Source organism: Acanthochromis polyacanthus, chromosome 6 (genome assembly GCF_021347895.1).
Source record: "Acanthochromis polyacanthus isolate Apoly-LR-REF ecotype Palm Island chromosome 6, KAUST_Apoly_ChrSc, whole genome shotgun sequence".
Lineage (NCBI taxonomy): Eukaryota > Metazoa > Chordata > Actinopteri > Pomacentridae > Acanthochromis > Acanthochromis polyacanthus.
In genome coordinates this window covers 16642099-16659042 of record NC_067118.1, presented here as the reverse complement: position 1 = coordinate 16659042, position 16944 = coordinate 16642099, and the positions used below count along the sequence as shown (strand labels likewise).

The window sequence follows — 16944 nt, the reverse complement described above, 5'->3', positions numbered from 1 at the left end:
TTCCATCCAGTAGAGGGCAGTAAGGGTCAAGGAATATTACCAAACATAGGCACCAATATAAGTGCACAGAGCCCTGGGTGGAGTAGGGACCTGCACCTGTGGGAGGATTACTGATCTGGCAGAGAATATGGTGTTAGTGAATGAGCTACAACTGACTGAGATGTCCCTTTTTACAAGCCATCTAAGGATCGTCAGCCCAGGTAAGTGGACAAGTGTGAGCACGCATGTTGCTTCCACTCAAGTTCAGACAAGATGTATCAAATACTGGCAATGTTCAGGGTTTTTAATTTTATGTTCAATTCTCAAAACAAACAGTGCAGATTAATGGTATTATAATGCGTCGGTTCATACTCGGTGCAAATATTGACAAAAAGCGGCTACGCGTGGACGAGTGTACAGAGGAGCCAGGCCCATTCAACAGTGGATAAGAAATTGTTTATTTGACTTGAACATAATTACAAGGAAACCAAACAGTCTGCAACATTCTAGCTTCAGTGGGAATCGCTCTAAGTGAATCACACTCAACACAGTAGGTCATCTCAAACTGCTTTTATTACATCTTAAATAACAGTACATTTTAATATAGTTTCTATCTTGCATCCAGCTTTCGGTTGTACACTGACTGACTTTAAAATTAAATACAAAAGGTGAAACGGGAACAGTGGGGGTGCAGAGCTCTACAGTTATTTGATGGAGAAAGAGAGAAAAGGAAAGGGAATTTAATTAATTTTTAATATTTTTTATTTCGTTTTATTTTTTGCCAACTCCAGGCCTAACGCACAATTACAGCACATTTTTTTTGTACAGAATGTCGCAGAGAAAAAACAGAATGGAAAAAATGTCACTACTGCTAAAGAAAGAGCGTCTCTGTTTACAAGGAGAAGGGAACAACAGAAAATTCTGCCATTCAGATGCTGCAAGATTTTTTTTTTTCATTTTTAATAAAGGACAGAAAAAAACCTGTTATAAAATGTTTCTTTGTAAATGGAATTTTGTTTGCTACAGAAGGAATGAAAATTTATTTGTTCCATTAGAGATTGTGTATGTTTAGGTGAATGAATGTACGTATGCATGTGTGTACAATTTAAACATTTACGTTACTTCTTAATTTTGTGGAATCCCTCCCAAGTATGGACCAAGGAACCAGTTATGTTGCAGGGTTTGCTTCTCGAGTGCATAGCTTTGACATTTAGTTGAATCATGTATGCACGGAGTAGCCAAAAACAAAAAGGAAAAAAAAAAGAAACAAGATAAAAGAAAATATAAATACCATCGTATTGATATATTCAACAGGTTATTTTCTTAAAGAAAAACATCAAAAGGACTTAATTCCATATGCACCTTTTAAGCAATTCTACAGCATGCGATTCTAAGAGATAACCCACCCATGGCAGACAACCAAAATCTTTTTTTTTCGTTTTTAACTTAAAAAGTTTCAATATCATTATTTTCAAACATTGATTTATACAACATGTCATTCACAGAGTAGTAACTGCATTTCCAAGCACGGAATGGGCACCTCTGTTAAAAGAGAAATGTCCGGATTGCAACCGGGCTAAAGTGGAGGTACTCCCTACCCGACCAATTCACATCACCGGTCCCAACCACGGGCAACAGAAACAAGGGAAAACTAAAGGAGAAACAAACAAACCAAAAAAAAGAATAGAAAAGGGTGGGGTGGATTATGATCCAATGGGTTAATCTTCATTTAATTATTCTACATTGTTGCCAGACAAAAGGTGTAAGAATGGTTAAAATGGTTGGTTTTTTTTTGTTGTTTTTCGTTTTAAAAACGAGCATTCATTATCATAAACAGCATGTGCTTGGTTAGTTAACTTTTTTCTTTAGACATTATTCTATATATGCAAAGTTTAATTTTTGTGCAAACAAAGATTTGTGGACTACACTGGAAAAAAGAAACAGTAAAAGTATCATGGGGCTAAATATACAGAAGGGCCAGAAGTGGCTTGAGGACTCCCTGTTGAAGCTGAATTCTCTCGCTTTGTTCTCCAGTGGAATAAAGCTGGATTTAAAATGGCGCGATCTGGAGGTTCTCTTCTTTTTCAACTTAAAAACATTCTCTAAAATGTGTAAAGACTAGGAAATAAAACAAAGCTTTGATCCTCATTTTAAACATTAACCGACAGTTCACTGATCTACCTCTGTTCAACAAAGTATAATAATGAAAACAACAAAGAAAGAAAAATAAACATGGCCAAAAAGCTATTAAGAGTTAGATCACTGTCATGTAATAACCTTCACTCAGACCTGTGCATAATGAGGACCCAGGACATATTTGCTTGGTGGCAGCAGCAGTGGGTTTTTTGTATTTTCACTTATTACAATACCAGACCATGGTCGTGGGAGGAATGCACAATTTTCTCCCTCCGTTCCACTTTAAAACCACTGAATTCCTCAAGCTTTTTTGTCTTTTTTCTTTTCTGTTGTAGCTGAATGAGTGACAGATAATTGTGCTCTTTTAAATGAGAAGGAGAGAAAGAGAGAGAGAATTTTTGCCCTTGATAGTTTTTTGGGGGTGTTTGGAGTCAGTATCATGGTGTTTTCGAAAAGATTGGATATGCAATAAAATTGAACATCGTGATGTTGGAATGCTCTTCCACTCAACTTTTGGAGTCCGGATGCCATCTGGAAGAAACAAACAAGAAAAACTCATTATTTCACTATTATTATTCAGCAACATTACTCAGACAACTGTAAAATTATTACATCATGAATTGGTGTCCAAATTTGATTTGAAATGTGTGTAATTTCATAATCCTATAAAATGACAACAACTTTCAGATGCAGGTCACGGTAAATTTAAAAAACAAAACATCACACTGGATGAAGAATCCTGTTTTCAATGGAGAAGACAGTAAATACAAATTCCAGATAAGGCATGATATAGCTGCTGCTGACACTCGGTCACTTCATCAGCTATCAGTTACTGCACATCAGAAGATGTCCCTCTCAGATCACCGTTTACCTTCAGACTCTAGTTCCAGATCTTGAGGAAGCTGTCCCAGGACCCTGTTGCCACTGCCATGCCGTCATCGGTCACACCCAAGCAGCTCACCCGGTTATCGTGACCAGCCAGTACACCTGCAGCAGCGACAGCAGAGACTGAGACACAGCAACAACCTGCCTTATCTGACGGATGCCACATGCTATGGCAGACTTGCATACGAGGACACAAAACATGGTGAAAAAAGGTTTCAAACCACAAAGAGCAGCACAGGTAATAGCTTAGCTTTAACTCTTTATTCAAGACTGATACTGACCCAAAAGGCTAACAACCAATAGTCCATCCACCAATGGATCAAATAAGTGTGTGTGAGCCTATTTGAAAATGTCTGCTCAGATGTGTGCCTGCTCTGATCCCTCTCCCACTATTCAGTCAATAAGTGTAAAGTATTCATGCCTCAACAGGGGCCCTGCTGTTGACGGATGATTGTATATATGCAGTACTGTTGACACAGTACTGCATATATACAATCATACAAGGACCTGTATATTGCATTATGTCCACATAAGTGGCACAGAGTGAACGTCTGGCTCTTTGGTGAGGGTCCATCTAAGTGGCTGTTTGTGGGGTGATGTGTATGGCACAATGTGAATCCCAAAGCCTCCTGTAATGTGTGTTCAAGTAGGGGCACTTCATAAAGAATGTTCAGAAAAATACAAATGAAAAACAAGAAAAATGGCAATATTCTTAGACTCACATTTTACCAGTTTAAAAAGGAACGTTACCATCTTAAGTTTAACCTATAAAAGTAGTAATTCCTCCAAAGTTGCTCCTGTATCTCCAGATCTCAATGAATATTTCTCAATATTTATTTTAACCCTGAAAAACTACACAAAACAAAACACCCTCCTAAATTCCACTGTTTATCAGATTCACAACCTGCAAAATAAATAAATAAATAAGGTTGGACATGTTTATTCCATTCTCCCATTCCAAAACTCAAACCTTGTTCCTGTCTCGGTATTTATCCAACATAATCCAGATGTGGTCTTTCATGATGACTTCATGCTGAACTAATCTGTACGTTTTCATGCAAATCTTATCTTACCCTGCAGTAAAGCTAATTTCTGCAACAAAATGCTCTTGTGCTTATCAATCTGTGATGGGGAATGCAATGAGTTCTTCTGTCATCAACATTTTGGGGCACACAATTTTCCTCAACACCCCCACTTTCATCAGATAGCAGTTTTCTACTCATCTAACAAAAACATCTTAGGACATTAAGATCTGTTATTAGGCTGGGAGTAAAGGCTGACGTGTACCTTAGTTTATCATACTGTGCTATCTGACAGTCTGAATAGAGTAAAAAGCTGCTTCAAGCTGAGTTCTGGTGTGAGAGCAGTGGACATGGTCATGCTTTTCACATTCTCGGAGCAGGGCTTGACTAAGAAAAAGATTTGGATGAAGGGTGGCTGAGATTTGTTTGTAGTCACAATATGTACTATAAGTCAATGCATTAACTATTTATTTTTGGTATGTAACATTGTTTGTGCTTTGGTGTGGATTTTTGCTAAAGTAGCTCCAAATTCACCTTGGTGAGGTAGCTCAGTCAGCTTACCTGCACGGTCGGCCTTCAAAGTGTCCCAGACATTGCAGTTGAAGTCATCATAGCCAGCCAGCAGTAGGCGGCCGCTCTTGGAGAATGCAACGGAGGTGATACCGCAGATGATATTATCATGTGAATAAACCATCAGCTCCTGGTCAGCACGCAGGTCAAACAGCCGGCAGGTAGCGTCGTCTGAGCCCGTGGCAAAGGCGTTGCCGTTAGGGAAGAACTGCAAAAAAGGGTCAAGGGAGAATTTTAGGGGGTTCATAATTCTGTTTATACATCCACTACCTAATTATTATGCAGATGTGGCAATGTATTCAATGAGCTAAAATTGGAACTGCACTGAACTTGTCAAGGTTAACTGTACTCTGTACGACTGTCATCTCTGTAAAAGCAAAGTCTGCGGTAAACTATTTTAGTTACAATTATCTAATATGCAAACTCATTATTTCTTTTAAAAGGAAATTGCAATAATTCCATTCAAATGCATCTCAGTTATGTGAGAAACACTGTAAACAAAACTTTGAATTAAAAAAAAAACTTTCAAATGTAGCGTCACCGCAGTGTCACCATCTAAAGGGCACATGATGTGAATCTTGACTTGCAATTTCCTAGTGAAACGTATATCCAAGGACCTACAGCTTTTTCTGGCAGACTTGTCTTGGACATGCCTCGGATAAGTTGAGGCTCTATTAAGATTGGCATGCTAACAAGTCACAGTATGTCTGTGTGTGTCCGTACGCAGATGGCGTTGATGTCTGACTCGTGGCCAGTGAAGGTCTGTCGGCACATTCCTTCTCGGATGTCCCAGAGCTTGGCTGAGGCATCGCAGGCTCCAGACACAAACAGCCGGGTGTCGGGCGCCAGAGAGAGACTCATGACATCACCGGTGTGACCAGCAAATGTAGTTGTCTGCTGACCAGTCTCAATGTCCCACAGAGCGCTGCAAGAAAGAAGAGAAAACATTGTCATTTTACTGCTGGTATACACAAGAAAACAAAAACATCTAGAACACTTTTAAATTCTTCAGTAGAGTAGAACTTTATCCCCAAGTGGTGACTGCGGATTTAAATAGGTGACCTGACAAACAGGCATGGCTTTAGTGTTTTCATAAATATTGTTGGAATCAATAAAAATCTGATAACTAGCAGGGACAATTTGCAGTAAAATGCTAAGAAATATGATAACCCTGTGGCTAATGCAATATTTTAGGCTTCTCAATATTCAAACTTTGATGAAACACTGTTAAAAAGTCATTTTTAAGGTTCTAATTTGTGGTAGAGTTGTACTGGATCGTATTGGGTGCAATTTCACAACTCACCAGGTGGTGTCTCCAGAGCTGGTGACAATTTGGTTGTCATCCAGGAAGCGACAGCAGGACAGGTATCCTGAAAGGAATGAAACACACTGATTGAATAATTTGTTTAATGTGACTCTCCTTTCTATAAGAACAAACAGGTGCAGGTGTTTCCTCCTTACTCTCTGCACACAGGAAAAAAAAAAAAAAAAAAATCTTACTCCAAATAATGTTCACATGCCAAAAGAATCCTAGCTGAGCTAGATGTGAGGGAGATGAACTGACTAATTCATGACCAAACTGAGGGAAAAAAAGCTGTGAGGCATCTCCTGCTTCATGACTTGCTTCCATAATTCATCCTTTACTAGCCGGCAGTGTGTACATACCCCTCCCTATAGCAAGGGAACTGGAACTAAAATGCTGACACACTTCCTGCATCATGTGACACTGATCAGATGAATGCTCCTTGCCCAAGAGCTCAACACTTTCATTAGTTTCAGCTCATACATTGCTCGACCACCTTCTGTTTTCAACAGAGAGACACACATAGTATGTGGTTGGCATCTTTTGCATAAAAATATTTTTTTTAAACCACTTTGTGGTTCAGTTAAAACAGCCATATATCATGTGTCAACAAACAACAGATAAATGACTTATGTTTGACTATCTGTAGGAGGATTCGTAAAGTACACCTCTTAGTGTTCCATGCTCACTACCTGATGCAAGCTCAAATAAGACAATTTTCAAAATTATGATGGATATGATCTCCTCTAGATTCAAAGAAAGGCAGAAATTGTAACTTGATTGTAAAATGCAAACAGTTTACAAAAATGCAGCAGTTGGTGTTTTACCATGACACGATTATCACAATGATATTGTATACCACTGTTCTACTTTAGACAATTTTTTTAGTCAAAAGCAATTCACAGCAGTTGGGGGAACATGAACTTGCCAACTGTGTATTGATGTTTCACATAATCCAGTTATTTCTTACTGCAATTAGAGGAAGCTAATATGTCCAATGTGTCATACAGCACATTTAACACAAATCCATTAAAATCAAAAAATCTTGAGTAAATAGTATGATAAGTTCATATCAGCAGTGACAAGTGACCAATCTTAATGCAGGAACAGTCAAAGTTGTTGTTGCTGTTTTGTTGAGCGCTCTCTTCTCCAGCTTGTGATGCTCAATCCTGACAGTGCTACATTTTGTTTTGTAGCTGACCACAGGTCAAGTTACACTGTACAGAACGCTAAGTGAACTTTCTAACAATGTCCTCATGCTCCTTATACCTTTCTATGACCTTGAAAAACATTCCTTTCACTGATGCGTAAATAAGTACATGCTATTGGAAATGTCAAACCTACCTGTGTGTCCAGCCAGCTCACGGCTGACACGCACATTTCCTTCACGGGTCTTCAGGTTGTAGATGGAGCAGATGTTGTCCAGACCACCACAGGCAACGTAGTTCCCAGAAGGGGCATAGGCGCACGTCATCACCCAGGAGGAGCGCAACGGGATAGCATGGACCTGGAAGAGAGGAGGAAGATTTAATATTAGATAGCATACAGTGACAGATGGAAGAGAGCGAGGGGAGGGTTTGTGACAAAGTCTGTCTGCAATATTAACTTAACCTTTCAAGGGCACAATACCCACTATAAATAGCATTACTTGGCTCTGTCAAACACTTGTAAAATGCATTATAATGAACTTTTTCTCAATCTAAATGAAACTAGCTGCTGGAAATCTGGGGGTAATGATCACCGCTGATTTAAGTGTTGATAAGCAGTAAAGACAATGATTCACTGGAGAACCACTTATCAAACCCTGTATTTGGAAAGTTGGTTAACTATACACATCTTTTCATGTTTAGACAATCTAAACTCATTACTTTAGTCTCAACTGAGTCACATATCTCTACTGTGCTTCATATTTTTGAAGTTGTACAAAAAGACATCTGATATCTCCTGTCCTCAGTTGAAGACTGACTGTAATATATTTTAATTTCATCAGTTGACATAAATTTTGCCCCTTGGCAAGCTAACCAACCAAGTGAAATTTTATGATGTCATCTTATCACTTTATTTGACCCCATCTTGGTGCAAACGTTTCCATTTATTATTCCACTGGCACCTTACTTACTGTTCACTAACGAAAAACAGACAGAGGAGAATTCATAATGTTTGTGTTTGTACATTCAAGCACATGAATGCCAGGAATGCTGTTCTAAACTCAGGAAACATACTAGCAATGCATATGAAAACTAACTGTATGCAATAGCTTTTACACCCAAAGACCAAAAAAGCACCAAATTTACAGACAATTGCAATAGTTTCATTTATTTGAACATGATGCTGCATTTACCTTGTTCGTGGTGTAGCTGTCCCAAATAATGAGTTTGCCATCCTGGGAGGCACTGACCAAAAGCCTGATAAGAAGAAAGACAAGATTACTTAAACTATGCGACAGAAAATGATTAGTACCTACAAACAAAGAAAGAGCTGTATGTCCGTTTGAAACTGCAGAGAAATATAGCTGGGGTTGGTTGGTTTGCTGTTGTGATAATTAAACATGTATACAGTCATGTTGTGCACACTATTAAAATCTTCTGTTGTTGCATTCTATAGATGGCTCCAAGGTACATCGGTGACTACTGCTATCTGGGTGAATTGAACAAGTGTAACCACAGTAATGGTCCCAATGCACAGAGGAACAGGAGAAGCAGTGAACACACCAAGGACTGCTGGGACTATGCAAATCTTAACTACCGTTTTGACGGAAATGCACTCACATGCGTGTGCCAGTAGATAATAAGCCAGGGACAAGAGAAAACTCCTCATCAGCTTTCTGGCCGTAAAATTAACACATTAAATGCGACAAAAATCTTTGGAGTCTGAGATAATGTCAGAAGCACAGAGATGTATTAACTTCAGATCAGACTAAATCAAGTTCCTGTGAACTGTGAGAGTAAGTGTGTCAGCTGGGACAATGATGCAAAGCTTTGAGGTGCTCACCCTCTAAAAAGCAGCATTAATGTTTTGAAAGATGAACAGGTCAATCTATATTTTTTGTATTTATTCACCGCTCTCCATTGAAAATTTTCTTAAGTGTACAAAAGTCCAATTCTGAATTCACAATCAAACTGTGTTTCACAGTATTGATCAGATTTGTTTACGTAACTTGGAGGCTATCAAGTGACAGCCAAGTGCAGAAAGCAGTGTGCGTCTTTTTAAGATCTAATAAAAAGCAGCATAACAAGACAGAGAAGCATAATATGAAGTCACACTTTCCTTTAAAGTCTACTATGCAAATGTACACAGCTTCCACAAAAGTGCACTCGGATACCCACACTTTATTTACATAAATTGTACAATCTTTCGATGAATTAGGCCTTTGTGGAATACAATTTTGGAGGTCATGGGGAAAATTAAAATTTTGAGCTTAGTGGGTAGCATTAAGAGACGGCCAAATGTTTTTCTCCAAAAGTCAATCTTTAACTGTAGGTAAATTTTTAGTCCGTCAAACATGGTACTTCTGGTGCAATGCAAAAGCTATATATGAAGAATGGAAAGCCAGAAAATAGAAGTAAAAAGTAAAGTAACCGGGACTGATTTGGAAAGTTATGGCAACTGTAACAACTCTTTTACTAGGAGTGTCACAGAACAACAACAACAACAAAAGACAAACAACTGCTGGATCACGTGGTGACTGAAGAAATCTTTTCATGTGGGACATGAGTTATGACTCACTGAATTGAAGTCAATACAAAGTGCTATTGTAACAAAGTTTTGGAAAAACAAACAAAGCAAACAAACAAGTTTTTTCCCTATAAATAAAAAAATGTTTAGAACTCTGATGTACATTAGAAAAAAATAAAATAAAGAATTAGCTCTTTCCTTAATAAGTTAGGACTACTATAATAATGGGAACAGTGATTTGCTGACAGTTACTAATTTTCAGTGCAAAGCTGTTGAACCCAAACCTGTCGAAAGTCATATTAGTGAGGTGATGACGTAAGAGTGGTCAACAGCTGAGATGCTACACTAGGATGATCAGCAGTAACAATACATTTAAGTAATACTATAATAATTGTTAAAATTCATATGAAAAACCCTGCCAAAAATGTTTCTATCCATTCTCCATCTCTGCATTTGATACATGACTGACATTTTGCTTGACAGATTCTTGCTTTGGAAGCGGATTTAATGAAAAGGTTTCTTTCTCAAACTGCTATAGAGCTATCTGGTCTGAATTCAAGTAGTGTCTCCATATGGCTAAAAATAGCAGACCTAGCCTAGACTCTGGGTCAAAACATCTTTATGTGACCTTCTCTCTGGGTGGCTGGATCCCAGCAGGTAGTCTAATGCAGTGGTTCTCAACCCTGTTCCTCAGAACCCACTGTCCTGCATGGTTTAGATGCTTCCCTGCTCCAACACACCTGACTCAAATGATCAGCTCGTCATCAGGCTTCTTCAGAGGCTTGCTGACGAGCTGATCATTTGAATGAGGTGTGTTGGAGCAGGGAAACATCTAAAACATGCAGGACATGGGGTCCTGAGGAACAGGGTTGAGAACCACTGGTCTAATGAAAACTCTTCTGGAAGGTAAAACATTAACAGGTGCAACAAACAAATAGTAAGAGCGGACATTGGGTAAATATAGTGGGTAGATTTTCGTATTTATATGACTAGCAGGATGATGAGGTGACTGAGCAGTTTGCAATGGTGTCTCTGTGGACTGACATAGTGATTAGCTTGTTTGCTGAGGTGAGAGGTGTCTACAACTCTTGGGAAAAGGCTTCATATGAAGGGCTTCACTCTGCCGTGGCTATCAGCCTCAGCACTCGCTTTGACAAAGGCTGACTCCATTTTGAATATTTTCCCTACCCACATATCCAACCCCCAATACACACAAACACACAACACAGTAGACACACTCAAAGACCGAGTCTCTGATGCATGTCCAACAAGCATTCACAGTAAAAAAATGCATTAACTATTGTGCATGTACACAAACATCCGACTGTTCAACTGATAGGACACTGAGTATATATGAAAAGGACAGGTCACTTTGGACAGATCTAAAGAAAGAACTGTTTGGAGATGCAGAGTAGAGTGAGCTATTGTGACATTTATTGACTTGAGACCCTCAGGAAGAGGTAACTAGCACAAAGCCAGTTAAGGAAGCTTTTATATCCATTTCATGCATTTAGGAAAGGGGGGCTGGGCTGACAGGAAGAAATATTTAGTTATGGACCAAGGAGTTGAACGAAATTACCTTGAGTCAGTGCCCCAGTGCATGGCATAGATTTTAGCCAGATGCCCCCTCAGTGTTCGTCTAGTGCGCATCTGAATTCGGCCAACGGGGTCAATGTTAGCTGTGATCTAAATAGGATTTAGATGATAGAGAAAAAACATAAATCACATTGACACTGCTCTATATTGTTCCACTGTTTGCTCTCAAACCTCACGCAGCCAAGTGAAAAACAACAACAACAAAAAATATCGAACAAATAACAGTCTTCAAAATTAAACTCGGAAGCAGATTTAGCGTATTCTAAAACATATTTACTCCTATTTTAATTAGCAATAATGTTGAATCCAGACTATGGCATAAATATATTTCTTACCTGAGACAGAGTAGCATCCGCACACGCTTTCCTGGCATCCTGAAACAACAACTCAGTCAATTTCCACATCATACTTCAGTTTAACAGTCAGTGGGGTTTGTATTATATTTAACAATGAGCGTCACTCCATTGACAGTATCACATCTCTGGGGTCCTCCATCACTACAGCGCTATGTGACAGTTACATAATTGTGATATAAATGTGTGACGTCAGCTGAATTGCATTGTGGAAAATATAATAACTATTTCAATAATAATAAAAGTCATTGTTCAATTATGGTGCACCACAGGTGAAAAAAAATGGCAAGATACAAACTCTGCATTATAACATTTGAGTTATATTCAAGCTCAGTTGCATATGATTACAATGATGCCACTGTCGAGCCCGTACGGGTTTTAGTAGATAGCTTTGACTGAAAGTCGCAGCACTTATCTGAAATGTAGTACAGTGGCTCATAAAGGAATGCTGTCATGCCATGACTGTCTTTGATGGCTGATACACAGTATTGTAGGCAGCAGTTGTAAGAAATTGATAATTCAGACTTATGACATTATGTATGAACTTACTGTCACTGGCTACGAAACCTGTAAAAATATTTACACTTCTGAAACATTTAATTGAGACAGACCTCTGTTCAGACGCATAAAACATTTTTTGTATCCAGCAGGCTAACACTGAAAAATGACCTACTTTCCACTTGATCTTTATAATGTCAATATTAATAGAGAAGCACAAAAATAGGAAGCATTTTTAGTCTCCTTTCATCAGTGCGAGTCTGAGATCTGGAATACAAACCTTAACTGACAAAATTTCAATGAATTATTTCCAACTTAAAAGGGAAAAAAACAAACAAAAATAGGCTAACTTGAGGACAGTAAAGGACTTACTCTGATCTGGTTCTTGAGCTGCTCAGCCTCCTGGCGTAGCTGATCCAGTTCACTCATTTTCCTCTACTAATGGTGTGCTTCGCTCCGCCGCCTAGACTCTTGCTGATCTAGAAGAGACACAGAATGAAACGTTCAGCATACATACCACATGCTCCTGATTTCATGTTGGCAGTAATATATAAAATGTGAATAAGGCAATTCATACGGTTGCCTTTTACTATGAACTCTAGTGCCCAATTTACATGTATGATATTAACCATAGTGAAGGGATGCTCTCTCTTTGGTAAAAAAATTATGGACATGGCTACTTCAACAAAATGCAGCTAAGAATCCCATAGTGTCTCTTAAATCAATCTGTGAAGCCCAGACAAAATCGCAGGGAATCACTTTCTAGACAGCTCTAGACTTGTCCTTGCCAGCTTGAAACTGTAACCTAGCAACAAGCACTAGGCAGCTACTTTAGGCTTAAGATAACAATTTTGAGGGTGATGTTGAATTTGTTCTCTCTCCTTTCTTCCCTCACAAACAACTGCAAAATCATGGGCAAACATCTGGCCAAAATGAGCAGCTAATAACCTTTTCTCAACAAGTCAAGACAAAATGTAACTAAAAAAGTTTTAAAAAAACATTGGCCACAGAGGACCAAAACATACACCTACTGACTGTAAAAATGAAGCAAGGGTTAAGACTCCAGATATCAAGAAAAGAGAGCGGCAAAGAGACCCCTAGGTAGTCAGATGATAGGCAAGGTTTTGACAAAGGTATCAATGCTCTGGCCTCTGGACTCTAAACTGTTCTCCAATGTCATCCCCGTAATCCTGGGACACAGTTGATTCAGCTTCTCCAGCCAAATCCGGTTAAGACAAAACCTGCTGATGATCCTAAAAGCAGTGGCTATCCCGCTGACCCCAATCCTCCGGTTGACGCTCTTAACACCGATACTTTCATTATCTACACACAGACGACAAATTCTACCGAAAAGAAAAATACAATTTTAACAATTGTGAAGTCTGGTTTAGAGGTCTGAAAGCATGTTGGCCATTGATGACGACACAATGGAAGAGGTACAATTATTACTACTGTGTCAGAATAAGACACGGAAAGCCGGGAGATAAAACTTTCCAAAACAGCTCTGCATTGAAATGATCTTCACATGATCACATCTAGCCAAGTAAATTTGAAAAGAATATCTCTCTCCTCTCACCAAATATTACAATTCCAAGGACCATTTGCACTCACTTTATAAAATCACATTTCCTTTAAGGACATACTGCAAGTAACATCACTGCCTATCTGTCAAATACAAGCTCACAACAGCACCATTTGCACTTCAACACATCTTACCTCCCTGTTTCTCTGGGTTTCGATTTAGATCCTTTGTCCTGGAGAGAGTTGACACCTTCTGAATGAACACCTCATCCTTCATGTCCCTGACATCTTAGCAGCTACCTGTCACCTGATTGGCCAGTGCTGCTAAATGGGTCTGCATCCTAGCAAGGCGCCTTAGCCTCCTAATCTTGGTGATAAAAATGTCTCACGGTAATATCACTGGCTAATTCTTGTCTTCCCTGCAATAACCCTCTGTATACTGGGTAAAGAAACACAATGTTGGACTTTGCAACAAACTTTTCATACCAAACTGTAACACTTGAACATGGGAAAGAGCTGAGCTCGGCTAAGGATACTGGCAGATGAAGTCTAGGGTAGTGCGTTAAAAAGAAAGCACTAAGAAAAAATACTCCGTGTCAATTTAGTTTTTTTTACAAACATTCCAGCCAAAGTAACCCATTTCTTAAGACTGACTACAATCTAAAAAGTTTGTCATCACTGTCTATACACCAGTCTGCCACGATATTAAAACCACCTGTCAAGGTCTCCATTTGTGCGTCCAAAATAACTCTCATCCATTGAGGCATGAACTTCACAGATCTCTGGGGGTGCTCTGTAGTATCAGACACCAAGACCTTAGCAGCAGTTCCTGTAAGTCCTGCAAGTTTTGAGATGGGGTATCCATGAACCAGACTAATTTTTCTAGCACATCTCAGAGATGCTCTATCAGATGGATTTCTGGGTACTTTGGAAGTCACAATACCACCATGTACTCTTTGTCATGCTACCAAAACCATCCCTCACTGCCTACTGGGAACACCTGACAAGGCCTGCTGATTCGGTGATGCCACAACCCAGTCATCTAGCTCTCACAATTTGGACTTTGACAGCTACCTGGATTCTTACGCTGCCAATTTTTCCTGCTTCCAACACTTCAAGAATTGACTTCACATGCCAGTGTTTCCCCTCCTATATAACCGACGAGGCAGCCCGCCTCGCTGGAATAGGCCATCGCCTCATTAAAATTTTGCCGACACTGCCGCCTCACTGGTCCGCACCCAAAAAAAAAAAGTAATGCTAAATATTAGAAAGCATTGACATATAAGTCCGGTATATTCGCCGCTGAAATCAACAGAATGGCAGCCTTTTCTCGCCGTGGGTGAAGACAGCAGGCACATCCCTGTTGGTCGATAACACTCAGTTCTCGTATGACATCCCGCGAGTTTGTGTGTCAAATGTCGGTCGTTCCGATTAGCGAACAACGAGCATGGCAGACAAGAAGCGGCAGCGCTCCATCGTTTCGTTTCTCAGGGCTAAAAGCAGGTGTGTATCACAGGCATATGTCAAATTAAGTATCAAAACTATCGCATGTCATCAAAATAAAGTGAGCAACGCAGTGCAGGCATCGATCTCGCTTCCTTTACTGAGTTTGCTTACTGTTTTGCTGTCCGCGGCGATACGAATTGACAGTGACTGCAAAAATGGCTCCACATTTAGGCACGACAAAACCCGTTCTCACGAACGAAACAAATGATTTCAACGGAATATAAAGTTCCTAGTTTCTTTTGATAAAATGATTTATAGAGTGCCCGAAATTATATCATTCAATGGCAAAACAAATTCTGTCTTCAAATTCTAGTTCTGTGTTCAAAAAGGTAACAGTTTTGAAAACAGAACCAACTCCTTCAGAAAACCAGTTGTTAACCCAGAGTAAAATGAAGGTCATGACATAACCTTTTTATTATAAATAAAAATGAAGTGGGAATTTGGTACCTAACATGTAGTTGTTTTTAGAAAAAAAGTAAGTCACCACTTGATTCCAGATTCAAGTCCTTTGTCATCTTTTTCAAATTTGTAATAAGAACTGATGTGACATTTTGGAATGGCTTGTGGAAATCTGACCAGAATATAATAGACTGGACTAGTTGACATGTTTTGATCGCAAGGACAAGTGGGTTTATATTTGTCATATTTTCTCCCTATCATTAATTTTTAGAAAAGAAACATGAAAATTTTATTTAATTTAGTTTTTGGAAATGGCTACAAATACAACAAAATGTGCTCCAAATTGTGGCAGAATGCCCCATTTTGCATCTTGATTTTCAAAATTTTTACGGGGGGGCATATCCCCCGGACCCCCGAGTTGCTTCGTGCCTCCGGCGCAACCCACCCCCTCGCAGCCATTTCAACCCAGGGGAAACACTGCATGCCATCTAAGGGCTACTGTAATAAGATCTGTTAATCATGTCACCTGAAATTGGTTTTGATGTTGTGTATGATTGCTGTACATTTGTACATTTTTAGGACTGGCCCGAACAGCAATTTCTGGGATATACGGCCCCAATTAAAGACGAATATCCGAATTTTCAGATTGGTTTGTAACGTCCAAGGAGGAGGAGGGGGCAGAGAGACAAAGTAATGCGCCGAAAATTAGGATCGGTTTGTAACGTCCAACCGGAGGGGTTGGACGAAGAGATGAGTCAAATACCAAATATTTGGATGTTTGGATACAGCCCTACATATTTCATTCCATGTTTTTAATACTTTTACAATTGCTACTGAAGGTCAGAATTCCATTCTGCTCCCATCCTGGTGAAGCATGGTGGTCAATGGGGTGACTTTTTGCCAAATATAGAGCTTGAAATCTGGGCACTGCTGTTTATTTTTTCTTTCATAATATTAGTAATCTACTGTGTCTCTTATGCTGTCAATCTGAAAGTCTGTGTATGTACTTCTTTGTCACTCTGAAATGTTCATCCTGCTTTACAGTGAAACAATGCAAATGGACCGATCCTGATCCTAAAACATACATAGCTCTGCATTCCCATTGCTCAGGAACTTTGGGGTCGGTGGCTGTTCACACAAACCTTGTGGCTGCTACAACATGTGAACAGTATTCATTCTGCCTACAAACAAACACCGGCTGCCCTGATTTTAAATGACTGAAGGACAGAAGACATAACTCAGTCCCTCCAGGAATTTGCGATGTTGCGATTGTGCGAATTCACGCAAAATCAACAAATCTCCGTGAATTTTGCACGGCCTTGCAATTTTGTCCAATCACCGCAACTTTCCCACAATTTTGGCCCACCTCCCGTGAGTTCCACCAATCATAGCAGCTCCCAGCACAAACGTAATGCGCGTACGTCACCGAATTCACTTCCTTGTTTATGGTCTGAAGATGCAGACGTGCGATACTAATGTCTCTTATTTAACAAAAATGATT

At 39.4% G+C, this 16944-nt stretch overlaps 1 protein-coding gene across 1 annotated transcript in view; it reads right to left on the bottom strand.

Annotated features, from left to right (window-relative positions):
* Positions 1-413: 413 nt before the first annotated feature.
* Positions 414-16944, bottom strand: part of gnb1a (guanine nucleotide binding protein (G protein), beta polypeptide 1a) — a 41270-nt gene continuing 24739 nt past the window's right edge. The window contains exons 2-11 of the mRNA XM_051949407.1: positions 12390-12496; positions 11502-11540; positions 11150-11256; positions 8237-8300; positions 7240-7402; positions 5896-5962; positions 5316-5517; positions 4584-4800; positions 2987-3102; positions 414-2646 (exon numbers count right to left, since the gene is read on the bottom strand). Coding sequence (XP_051805367.1) covers positions 2996-3102; positions 4584-4800; positions 5316-5517; positions 5896-5962; positions 7240-7402; positions 8237-8300; positions 11150-11256; positions 11502-11540; positions 12390-12446 — 1023 coding nt within the window. The 5' untranslated portion in view covers positions 12447-12496 and the 3' untranslated portion in view covers positions 414-2646; positions 2987-2995. The remainder of the gene's footprint in view (positions 2647-2986; positions 3103-4583; positions 4801-5315; positions 5518-5895; positions 5963-7239; positions 7403-8236; positions 8301-11149; positions 11257-11501; positions 11541-12389; positions 12497-16944) is intronic.